The following is a 12,780-nucleotide window of genomic DNA, read 5'->3' as shown; positions in this document are numbered from 1 at the left end:
AAGGAGTGGAGGGGCTAAAAGAACCACTCAGATTTAACAAACCACCCAATCAAGCTGCGTCCTTGGAATTGGCCCCCTCCCTTATTTTTCACCACGTGAGAGTGAAGAAACACAGCTGTGCCTCAGAGGGCTGAAATAGACAGAAACGCTCCGAGAGCATGTGAGAGTTGAAGCGTGGCACGCAAAGAGAAGGAAAGGTCTTACAGAAAACTGAAATCTGCTTTCAAATAAAATAAGAAACTAAAAAAAAACTTAAACAACTGTGAGGAAGAGCTTTGAGAGGAAGACCTGAACTCTCAGGAGATCTGTGTAACAACAAAGCGATGAGCTCAGTGTCTCGGGATGAACACAACATAAAGAGAATAAACCCTGAAAGGAAACTGGATACCAAGATGTGGGGAAAAAGGTGATGAAGAAAATGAAAATGTCCTTTTTAAATATTTTTCCTTCCTCTTTTCAAGTTTTACCTGTCTGGAACAAGGATTCTTTTCTTTTGAGGCTTCTGTGGAACAATGTAAGGTTGTCTTTCCTTTTCTGAGGAGGGCCACATTTTGACAATATCCTACGAGGTGTCGGTGAGCTCCTGTGGAGACTGGCTAATGAGCAAATAGTGAGACATGTCTCTAGAAGATGTCAAAAGCACCACCAGCCTTGGGGCTGAAAGCAGTGCTTCAGATCGTTCCAGTGGCCACTGTCTGAACCAAAATCAGGACCAGGGGGTGAACCAGAGTGAAGGCCAGGATGGGATCGTTCTGGACCGTATCGGCTGTCTGTTAGTGGATAAGTTGGATCCCAGTGACTTCACTGGGAGGTTTTCAAAGATCCAGTTGAGGTCCAAAAATATGAGAAGGATCATTAATAGAGGTATGTGGAGGCTGGCTCTAAAAACTTTGTTTGTTTTGTTTTCTTCTTCTGAGGAGCACAAATGCGAATGAACACAAGATGGGTCAACACAGAGAGGAGGCAATGAGATACATGTTTTGTAATATTCCCAGGACGTTTGAATGTGATTGCTTATCTGTCATGACCTGAGGAGTTACGTTTAAGGGTGGAAATGGCAGAAAGGCAGGTCGAACATCCAGCTGAAAAAAACGATCCTCCGCTTGTCAGCTGGAATGTGGGTGTGTGCGGTTTTTAGCCGCTTTGAGATTTGAAATGGCTCTTTGTTGTCACTTGGAAACTCGACAGGTGTGTTTGTTGTGGGTTTTGAAGACCCTGTGAAAACCGATACCCACCTTGAACATGAATCCAGAAAAAGACATGCTTTTGCATTTCTGGCCTCAGTATTGTTGTTTTCCCCAAACCCCTTGTTCTCTCTCAGCTTACCTTAACCTCCGTGAATTTTATGTCTAAACACTTCCAACATTTTAGGGAATCTTTACAGGCGTACTTGGTATTAGAGTGTTGTTTAAATTTGTGGAATCAAGTAATACTGAATGGCATTTGACGGAAGATTAAAGACGCTTTAGGATAAGAGAAGCAGAATGCTTATTTTGTGAAAAGGGGGAATATTGGTGTGAGTTAGTGTCTGTGCAACAAAGCAGCACCTGCACAAACATGCTGTTATTGAGACTTCTCAATAAATAAGCTTGTAGAATGCAAATGCCATGAAATGTAAGATTATAGAAGCCTCTGCTGATGAGATAATGTACATGTGTTAGTCTGTGATGGTACACAAACGCGTTCTCACTAGAGTTATCTGACCCAGCTGTGTCAAGGACACACTACTGTGTGAGCCCCGTTTTGGTTTTGGTGATTGAGTCAGTTTGATTTATGAAGCTGAAATGATTAATACAATCACAGATGAGTAGACATTTATGCTACAAGTTCATTTCTTGATCGAAACGTAGCATTAAACATGCACAGCTCCAACCTCTCCATCAGGTCTTGAATGATAACAAGTCAAACAATGTCTGTAAAGTATGCATATTATACACAAAGACAGACTTAAATGAAGACATTGATCCGACACATGTAAAATGTAGCCAATTGTGTTTATTGTTATCATTTTATTATCATCTCTCTACCCTGTGTTCTCAAAAGTGAACACAGGGTAGAGAGATGATGGAGGAAATGAAAATGGGGGGGAGGGGTTGTAAAGAAGAGATTAAGAGGACAGATGGGGGGGGGGGGGGGGTAGATAGAAAGAAGGATAGAGACAGGGGAGGGAAAGCCCCAACAATCATATGACCCCCTATGAGCAAGCACTTTGGCGACAGTGGGAAGGAAAAACTCCCTTTTAACAGGAAGAAACCTCCGGCAGAACCAGGCTCAGGGAGGGGCGGCCATCTGCTGCGACCGGTTGGGGAGGGGCAAGGAAAACAGGATAAAGACATGCTGTGGAAGAGAGCCAGAGGTTAATAACAAGTACAATTCAGTACAGAGAGGTCTGTTAAACATAGTGGGTGAGGAAGAAACACCCAGTGCATCATGGGAATCCCGCGGCAGCATTAGGCTGGGCATGCACTGTGCTCTTTTTGGCCCATTTTGAGCCAATTTTTCAGTCGTGCAACCGTTTTGGGAGTCGTCCCGAGTTTGGCCTTAATCGTGTGTCGTGCATCGTCTACATAACGAGGGTAACGGGGTAATGAGAAGCAATTAAAACCTCACGACCAGCTCCCGATCATCAATCGTTTGCTCGTAAGAAAACCAAACCTGTTTGAAATCCTGTGGGTCGTCCTGAGGGTGTCACCGCAGCGTCTCACACTGCCCACGCGCAAACGCAGAAATGAGAGCGAAAAGATGGAGTCGAACGGCGGTGCGGTGTGTGATCTGGACACAAGCGATGGAGGCACAAACTTCTCACCCCTGCGAGTCAATCGTACAGTTTGAGCAGGAGCTGAATAACGCGACTGAAAGAAATCGCACAGTGTATGCCCAGCTTATTGCAGCATGGAGGATTCAGGGTCACCTGAGTAGGCCATCAGCCTACTAAAAGGATACTGAAGAAACCCGTCGAAATAGTGTTAGTCTTCATCACTGCTGCTGCTGGACTCATTTGAACACCTCCAAAGTTTGCAAACAGGCAAGTATTCCTCTTCTTCCTCAAAGTCCTCTCGGGAACGCTTCCTCGAGCCTCCAGCTTCATGGTTGTCAAGCTCTTCGTGCGCATCTTCAAAAAGTTCATCACTGCTGCTCTCAGAGTGGTCGTACACAGCTGAGCTGGTCCCCAAATCAGAGTTTGCAAGCCTGGATTTTTTGCTATTATGCTCTTCTTCGTCTACATCTTCCTCTCTGGACTTTTTCGTGGATCCACCAGGCTGCGGTTCTTCTTCTGTTACCTGCTGAGGACAGCCCTCGCTATCAGTGTCACAAGCAGAGAAGAAGTCAGAGTCGTCATCAGAAAACTCCTCGCTCCATCTGATTCTTTTGTTTGGTTCCACATCTGCTTCATCCATCTCTCTAGACCTCCTCCTGGATACACCTGGCTGAGGATCCTCTTCTGGGATGTACTGGTGAACATCCTCACAGTCTTCAAATGCCTCATCAGAATCCTCATTTTCAATGCCACCAACAACAACAGCATTATGATCCTCGTGCTGTTCATTGTTGTCAGCATTGGCATTATTGTCCCTCACATTCATATTTTGAATGTTGACATTATTGTCATTGGCATTGTGACGGTAATTAACATATTGTTCCACTAATACATCTATTAGCTCATTCAGCATCCAACACATATCATTGAGAAGAAAATAAAGATCGATCTGGAAGCCCCGGAGTCCATGAATAGGCTCGAAAGCTGGTCCATTAACTGGTCCATTAACTGGTTCATTAGCTGGTTCCTGATCTCCACTTTCAAACCTTTGTGGGTTAACCTGTCGGCCTGCAAGATCATTTAATCTTTTAATTAGCATTCATAACTATCTGCTGAAAATCTGTTTTTCATCCATTTTAAGACTGAGCACATGTGCTTACCATGACGGTTATTGTGTGATCCATCTCCTCTTCCACTCATTTTGACTACAAGGAACACAAAACAATGATCAGTAAACCTCAACTCAGCATGTTCAGAGAATTTGCTTTTTTTGTGATGACTTCAGGCTGCGTCCGAACGTACGCGGCTGTGTTTGAAAACGCACGTTTTCCTTTTTCGTTTAAAAAAAATCCAGTCCACATGTGCAGTTTTGAAAAAATATCTCCTTCCACATGTAAACGCTAAAAACAAACTGAAACGCTGTCAAGAACACGCCAAATCTTAACCGTGTGGAAATGTTGGCCAATCAGAAGTCTAGAAGCCTGGGTGGGAAAACCTCACAAAACCTGAGAAGTTTTTGTCTTTTTCTGGAAAAGCAGCTAATTTTGTGTTACTTTCACGTGCCTTCATTGTTTCAAATGTTAATAACTAAAGACAGCTTTTTGGCTGGAACAGACTCACAACTTTGGAATGGACAAAATGCATACAGCATACATAAATGTCATTTTTTAAAATGACATTTATTCCAAACTGACGTCAGGATTTGGGTTGGGAGAGCGTCTGTGTTGAATGTAGAAGCCACGTCTGATGCCTCTGTGTTTCTAAATGGAGGCACAGTAACTGTGTGTGTATATGTAAGCGTGTAAAAACTGCAGATACTAAGAGTAACAGACACAGTATGTTGTCTACATCGGCCATTGTAGAAATGGATCTCATGTAAACACTAACGTGGCCACAGCGTCAACAGCGGCGCACACTTTTGACATTGCCTGAGTAAATGTCCGTTTTCCTCGTCCACACCTAAACACAAAAACGTCGTTTTCAAAAATCTCCACCCTGGCAGGAGTTTTTAAAAATCTCACCTTTCAGTGACTCAATCTGCTGTTTAGGTGTGGATGAAAGGCCCAAATGCAGAGACAAAGCTGCGCTTTCAGAAACAGCCGTGTACATGTGGACGCAGCCTCAGTTTCTCAGAAATTCTAATAGTTTGTTGGAGAACAAAATGGTCGGGCATTGCACAGCTACAAGCATTTCACCCCCATGTCATACTGTGTATGGTTGTGTGTGTGTGACAAATAAAATTTGAATTTGAAAACTTAAGTCTTCTCTATTTTCCTAAATTAAGAAAATAATCGTGTTAAAAAGAGCTTCTGTCACTCAGATATGATTAAGAACATTTTCTCATTTATGTATAATTTGTCAAATATTACATCAGCTGACAAATAGTTAAGTCTTCATTTGTTTTCCTGAATAATAGATCCACATCATCCTCTCTATGATGGAAAATATAGTCTAGTCTTGCACAATGTAAAGTACATAAATACTGTCCTGGCAGGCAGGAAAATCAGGCTTTATATTGAAGTAAATGATCTTAAGTTTGTAAAGTGAAATTTGAGCTTACTTTAGTTCTTGGTAAATTACAGAGCAGTTAATCCTCAGGGAAACGTCGAAATGTCACTAAATAGTGGTCTGCTTTCATACGGTTGCAGTGTCTCTTCAGTTTTGTGTTCATATGCTGATGTTTTCGTTCAAAACATGCTTAAATCCCTAACTTTTCCCTGGAGGCATCGCTATGGCAACAAAACAACATGTTCCAAACAAAAACAACCAAGCTGTTTCCAGAGCTTAATATTTAACATGTCTTTATTTGTACAAATGTGTGATGTTGATGTGCACAACGTGGGATTTAGACCTCGGAGGGTTAATCAACAACTCACGAAAAATTAGGTTTAAATTTGTGTTCATGACGGTGCAGATTTCTGACATTTTGTGTACTTTAAGCATTTAACAATTTGACTGTTTTCTAATAAAAACTGTGTGAAACTCAAGTTAGACCTGTGTTTGTAAATGAACCGCCCCATGTTGTGTAGCTTTCTGGATTTTATACTTATTGGGCTACATATTAATTTATTATACATGCTATACAGCAGATAAAATCTAAACTCACATGTTTTATGTAACTAAAGTGTTTAATCATGTGGGCTACAGACAATAATCAACTAATGGACTATATTGATATGAGAAACGTGCATACTTACTGCAGTTGAATCATTTTAACCATATGTAACCACCTGCGTATGTCTTTGAAAAAAAAAGGCTTTGATTTTTCCCCTCCATTTGATTTCTTTGCCACCCTCATGCCGCCATAAGAAGATTTTTCTAGATCCGCCCCTGTCGAGACTTTCAACCCCAGGTAGGCCAAGTATGGAGAAACGCAAGAAAAAAAATATCTGAAGAAAACAGAACATTTAATGATGTCTGAGCAGATTTATTTGCGTTTCTGATGAGAGCGGTCTACCAGTATGCCTAATTTGTTGATTGTCGATCTTCCACATATGTATTTGAGTAGCTATCCCACACCTTGAACTATGATAAAAACAAACACCGCTCACACCTCACAGATGACAGCTTACAGTCCTGCGTAAAGAGGAAAGTGACTTCGTACAGCTCCGGTCTGCAGAGGTTCAGGAGCAAAAGTCCCATGTTAAACATATCACGGCAGACCCGACGATGTTTGCATGAACATGCTTGTGAAATGCACTATACACAGGTACACACACACACACACACACACACACACACACACACACACACACACACAGGTCTTTATCACCAGGTTCCACATTTATTTACAATTTTCCCAGGTTATGACTGAACACAGTCTGACAGCTGTCGGTCCCAGCTGATTTCCCTCTCTCTCCGCTCCTCTCTGTCTCACTATAAAAAGGGAGGGAAACCATTATCAGTCCAAATCGCCATCAGCTGTTCTCACCGGCATCTCCAGCACCGCCCCGTTGAGCCCACTGCACCACTCCTCCCCTGCAGCCGCACCCAGGACCACACCTCCGCCACAATGCTTTACGGCTTCTCTTTATTGACCACTTTTCACACACGGTTTCTGTACACGTGCATCTGGCTAGCTTTCCAGCACAGAGCCCTGTACTAGTGATGTGCGGATCAATACTGAAATATTGATTCCTCCGATACAGTCATTTATGTTCTAGAATTGATTCTCACATTAAAATGTTGATATTTTAGTAATTTAGGGTAAATCTGTAGTCTATCATTAACAGGAACACAGTGGAAAGAAACATAACATTCAAATTCTAATAGTTTTGCCATCCATTCTGCCAGAGTTGCTTCTCTGACAGATTTGTCTAAGGATAGTGGAAAAGGTCTCCCATGAACAACCTCAAATGGTGTAAGTTTTTGAGAGCCTTGTGTTAATCTCATCCACATTTTTACTAGGCCTGTGCATTCAGGCCATGGTCTTCCTGTCTCTTCCATGCATTTTCTGAGTCTCTGTTTTAAGCTGTTAAGGGTTCAATATTGAGGAAGGGTACAAGAGGGGATCGAAGAATAACCACACTGATCCGGCCGGGTGAAGTCAAACGATGATTTTAAAACACGCGTGGGAAGATCACCACAGACAGCAATTGATCTTCGACTTAATCAAAGCATAAACAGATATTTTACATCACCTGGGCTTAAATTTAATGACGCCCCTTCAACGTCACAGATACATTTTATACATAGATCAGGTCAAAACCACAATGACTTTTAACACAATTTAAAAAGAACGCCGCCGTCGTCATCATAACAGGTACATCCTGTTACTGCCGGATGCTCGCTTGTCATCCAGACACATCAGCTGCAGTTCTGCGACAAACTGCTCCTTTTGCAACCCCAAGCAAAACATGCTTAAACTTTCACCTATAAATGATTCTCTCTAACTGAGTGTGTGTGTGTGTGTGTGTGTGTGTGTGTGTGTGTGTGTGTGTGTGTGTGTGTGTGTGTGTGTGTGTGCTAACCACAATTGCACCCTACTTCACCTCGCCGACTAGCTCCTGACCTCCCACCAGACAGAGAGACAGAAGCCACTCTCATGTATGTACTAACCTGAACTGAAACTATGTATATATCATCTACTAAATAAATGTTTTAATCAAGCACCTCTACTAAAAGCTTAATACAAAAATATGAACTTATCAATGATAATAAAAATAACCTGATATAAGTGTTTTGTAAGCATGTATTGCAATTTCTTCTATGTTCTAGTTTCCCTCAGCATGTATCACCTGGACAGTCACGCCAGTGAAGCTTAAGACCCTTAATGAACCAAACATCAACTCAAAATAAGCGCAGATATGCAATGTGTATAACATAATTATAACTGCATCTGAAATACAAAGTTAATATGATAACAGTATGCATAAACATCTTAAGGCCATCTTAAAGCTATCTGTTACATTGTTAAAGCAATGATCATACTGCAGATTATATTATGCTGGTAAAATACTTTTGTTCATCCCCACAAAGCCTAAGCCTGGACTCTGTGGGTGAGAAGCACAATGGTTTCTTATGCTGAATCCTAGTGCTTCAGAGACTTTACTGATCGCATCATTGACAAAATATGTGTCCCATTATCTGATCTTATCAGAGTAGGGATGCCATATGTTGGAATGAAATGGTTACATAGGCATTTTGCAACTGAGATTGCATCTGCTTTTTTTCACTGGCCATTTTGAGAATACGTCTATAATCACTAGAGCATATGTTGAGCCTTGACTTTCACTTAATTCAATGAAGTCCATATGAATGGTGTGAAATGGATGAGGTGGTGTGGGGAAATGTCCTCTTTTTGTCCTCAGACTGCCTCGTGAATTGTGTTTTTGACAGATCATGCATGTTCTCACAAATTCTTTTGCTGAAGTTTCGACATTTAGAGTGTAAAAGTGTGTAATAATGATCTGGAGCCTCCCTCCTGATGACACATGGTTACCCCATGGGTCACTAATGCTGCTGTTCTGTGTAGGGACTTAGGAAGTATTGGTTTTCCTTCACAGATCATCTTTTAGTTGTGCTCCACACTTTAACCATTTCTTTTGTTCTGTGGTTGGTGCTGCGCTTTGTTCGTCTTTAAGGACGTCAAATGGTATTTGCATAGCGGATGCAGACATTAATGTGTCTACAGTTTGTTGTGCGGCTAACTTAGCTGCTTTAGCTGCAAAGTTATTGCCTTTAGTTATTTCTGATTTATCTTTTTGATGTGCAGCACATTTACACAACCCTAACTGTTTTGGCAATATTATTACTTCTAATAGTGTTTGTACTGGGTGTCCAGTGTAATCATTCCTCTGTTCTGCCAAATTTTTGCAAAGTGATGTACTGCTGAAAAAACATACTGACTGTCTGTGTGTATGTTTATGTCTTACCCTTCGTGTAATTCACATGCACGTATTACTGCTGTGAGTTCTGCACTTTGAGCTGAGTATGAGGATGTGAGCGGTTTCGCTTCTATGACTCGCTACATGCAGGTAGAAGGGCTTATCATAGTCAGGCAATGCTAAAACTGTATTTGTCTGTAATGCTAGTTTTAAGTTACTGTATGCTTCTTCTTCTTTTTTTTTGTAGATGCGACACTACATTTTTATTTCAAATTCAAATTCAAATTTTATTTGTCACACACACACAACCATACACAGTATGACGTGGGGGTGAAAGGCTTGCAGCTGTACAATGCCCGACCATTAAATGACAGAAGAAAAGTTTTACAATATTTACAATTTACAGGTTACTACAAAATTTACAAATTAACTTAGGAATTTACAGTAAAGAATGTGCAAATAGCAGAAGAGATTATAAAGATTATAAAGATTATAAATTATAGGAATTATAGGATTATAGGAAATGTGTGGTGGTGCGTGTGAGAGTCCAGTCTTATAGTGACGTGTGTGGGAGAGTCCAGTCCTACACCTGGTTCAGGGCCCGAATAGCCTGGGGGAAGAAGCTCCTCCTCATTCTCTCTGTTTTGGCCTTAAGGGAGCGGAAGCGCTTCCCAGACCTCAACAGTGAGAAGAGTCCATTGTTGGGATGGGAGAGGTCCATCATAATCTTCCTAGCTTTGGACTTGCACCGCTTGGTGTAGATGGACAGCAGGTCAGCGAGCTCTGATTGAATGATGCGTTCGGCCGAGCGCACCTCTCTTTGCAGATCTCGTCTGTCCTGCTTGGTGCAGATGTTTGCCGTCAGGACGCTCTCGATGGTGCAGGAGTAGAAGTTCTTGAGCACCTTCAGTGGCAGATGGAAGTCTCTAAGTCTTCTGAGGAAGAAGAGACGCTGACGGGCTTTGTTAACCAGGGTGTTGATGTGGCAGGACCATGACAGGTCCTGAGTGATGTGGACACCCAGGTATCGGAAACTGTCCACTCTCTCCACTGGTGTGCCACTGATGATGATATTTAAGGCATTTTAGGTCATTTCTATTTTTTTCAAAGAATTCACACATCTTACATATTTCAAACTTTTAAGTTAGGATTTAAAAAACTTCTTTATTTGAACTTTTCCCACAAGGTTCCATTCTTTCTATAGCAGCTTCATATAAAGTCTGCACCAGGCTTTTAATCTCAATGTGGATGCATTGCTCACAGCTCTAAAACTAGACATTAGTAAATCATATGCCTAATCATTATGTGTCACTGTGATCCACAAGTATGATCACAAATTTATTTATTTTTCAAACCAACAACACAAACAAACAAACAAAAACAAGTTGCTGATGGCATGAACGCTTTACACACATGAGTCAGGACACAAAAAGAAAAAAGCTGCTGCCAAAAACAAATCAGAAGTGTGAGGAAAAAACTGAGCTCACAGACAGCTGCATGTGTGAGCTTTAATATCATGCAGCTCCTGCTCTAAAAAAAAAAAAAAAATGTGTAACTTGCTCATTAGCTTAGCAGTGTCCACATATTTAATTCAGCTTCTTAATCTTGTAGCTTTAGCTGTTGCATACAGGGTTTAGCTTATTAGTTGTTAGTATAGGTGTGCTCTATATCTCAGCAAAGTCTCATCTAGGATGACAGGTTTTCAAGCAGGTCAAATGCCTCTGTGTCACGGGTTGCTTAGAGGATCCACTCGCAGGACTCCTGGGTAGCGTTCAAACAGAGATAGTTTATTACAGATCTTCACCAAGTGTATGTACAGACAGTGCGAGGTTAGTGCTATATACAAGACGTGAGGGGCAGGGGTCCAGGGCTCCAGGGAAAATGGGGAAATCACACACGCGCTCAGAACAGCCTCTCTCCACTCCGCTAGCGACCTGCCACTCCTTCCACACTCCACACGGGGAAACACGGGGACGGGTCCGGGGAATCTAGGAACAAAAGAACACGTTAAGTCTCTGAGACAGAGGCACGGGAAACTTGAGCTAGGTGTGTACTGACAAGAGCCTTCACAACAATCCAGCGTTGAACAGCTGATCTCCTCCTTCTAATATACCAGCTGGTCTGATGAGGCCCAGGTGTGCACGATCCGGGAAGGCGTGGACCGAGGGCGTGAACCCGCCATGAGTTCCGCCCCGGCAAAACAGGGGAGAGGGAGAGAGAGGAAAAAGAGAAGAGAAGGGGGGCTAGGAGTGGAGAGATGCTGATCCCGCAGGTCGTGACACTATGCACTTAATTAGTTTAGATATTTTCTTCATCTCATATGTCGTTGTACTGAATTTGAGCAACCTTAAGCTTGATGCAGACTACTTCTAACAATTATCCACCTCACATCATAACTGACTAAGGTGCCTCTTCATATTAATATTATGTCATTATTAATGTTATTATCTTTTTTTTTTTTTACATATAACAGCAATGGTAAATGTTAAGCTGAATTGTTAAATGTTTGTCATTTTTATGTTTACCATTTGTACATAGTTTTAAGGAATTATTTCTGTCCTCCCCTCCCCAGATCCTTAAGATTCTGGGAGGGGGCGGTAGTGTTTATTATCACAGGAACACCCTTGTGAAGGTCTGTTTGATGTGGGGAAAATTCCTCCCCTTTGTATGGCTTCACTGTGCTATCTAGGGTGAACCATCTAGGGTGTGGGGGAGACTACCCTCTTTATGACCAAGGATGTTCCTCCTGTGCTTTTATGTTATATGACCCTTTGATCAGCAGGATCACACACACACACACACACACACACACACACACACACACACACACACACACACACACACACACTCTTACACATATACATACAATGCTTTGTCTTAGAACCAAGGGGGCGTGGCTTTGTTCTGACGAGGAGGAGGTCAGATCTGGGGGTCATTTTCGTGGTAGACACAGACGAGGCCTCCCTTGCGCAAATAATAGATCGATCGACTGTCTTGTTTTCTTCATGATGAATAAGTCTCTAGAATTAGCGGGGCTTGTGGAAACACAGACCCAACAGTAAATTACAATATTTTATTGATATTTTATTTTGTATCCATCAAGGGCTTCGGGTGATCTGCAGTTTCACCCTTTCCCAAGCTGGAGACATTTTCCTTTTCACACACTTTCCTTGGCTGAACAATGACACAACCTTAATATACCTTATGCATCTCTCTATTTCATTTAATATGTCTTCGTGTGAATTATCTGCTTTCATTCATTCTATTCATTCTGGGCATGGTCGTCATCCCAACTATGTTTCATTGTTAATACCAGTTTACAGGTTGTTATCTGTTACAGGAAAAATGATTCTATGTTTCTTTACCTTCTTTTAAATGTACAAAGATGCCTTTTGTCTGCCCTCTGCCTATGGTTAGATTAGTTTAGAATGATCTTTTTAGACTTTCCCAGCAAACACATCTTGTTTCTGGGACATATTGTTTTAGATTGTTTTATCTTCCCTAGCTCTCTGCTGACGAGACTAGCACCATATATGGAGTTGTTTTATTTTATCTGTTTATTATTTGTTATCCTGTTCTCACTGTCTCTGTGCTCTGTGCCTATAAAAATTACCAAGCCACTGTGCATGGTGTGAGTTGTTCTTAGCAGCTCACCCGTGTACACGTTTGATAAAGAAAGTAACTTTGTCTCATTGT

General features: G+C 41.7%; 1 protein-coding gene across 2 annotated transcripts; it reads right to left on the bottom strand.

Annotated features, from left to right (window-relative positions):
- Positions 1-1,975: 1,975 nt before the first annotated feature.
- On the bottom strand, positions 1,976-5,471 carry LOC146693032 (uncharacterized). Of its 2 annotated transcripts, none has more exons than XM_085433364.1 (3): positions 5,319-5,471; positions 3,919-3,963; positions 1,976-3,826 (listed from the first exon to the last, which is right to left on the bottom strand). In XM_085433364.1, exons 2-3 carry the CDS (start codon positions 3,956-3,958, stop codon positions 2,967-2,969), a joined length of 900 nt encoding a protein of 299 aa, XP_085289490.1. In that variant the 5' UTR covers positions 3,959-3,963; positions 5,319-5,471; the 3' UTR covers positions 1,976-2,966. The 2 variants fall into 2 exon arrangements, with proteins under 2 accessions (XP_085289490.1, XP_085289489.1); XM_085433363.1 differs by lacking the exon at positions 5,319-5,471 and adding an exon at positions 4,780-4,867.
- Positions 5,472-12,780: the final 7,309 nt, after the last annotated feature.

This window comes from Copadichromis virginalis, linkage group LG15 (assembly GCF_057382275.1).
Source record: "Copadichromis virginalis isolate Kocher_CV1m ecotype Utaka linkage group LG15, C_Virginalis_male_GT1.1, whole genome shotgun sequence".
In the NCBI taxonomy this organism is placed as follows: domain Eukaryota; kingdom Metazoa; phylum Chordata; class Actinopteri; order Cichliformes; family Cichlidae; genus Copadichromis; species Copadichromis virginalis.
Note: the sequence above shows the minus strand (reverse complement) of the source record. Positions and strands in the feature narration are given on the sequence as shown.

Bases quoted from the DNA above. Each gene is read 5' to 3' on its own strand.
- LOC146693032 (XM_085433363.1), bottom strand. From the start codon at position 4,867: ATGTACACGGCTGTTTCTGAAAGCGCAGCTTTGTCTCTGCATTTGGGC. The intron at 3,964-4,779 runs GTGAGATTTTTA...TGTTCCTTGTAG, and splicing joins GCAGATTGAGTCACTGAAAG to TCAAAATGAGTGGAAGAGGA. The intron at 3,827-3,918 runs GTAAGCACATGT...ATGATCTTGCAG, and splicing joins ATCACACAATAACCGTCATG to GCCGACAGGTTAACCCACAA.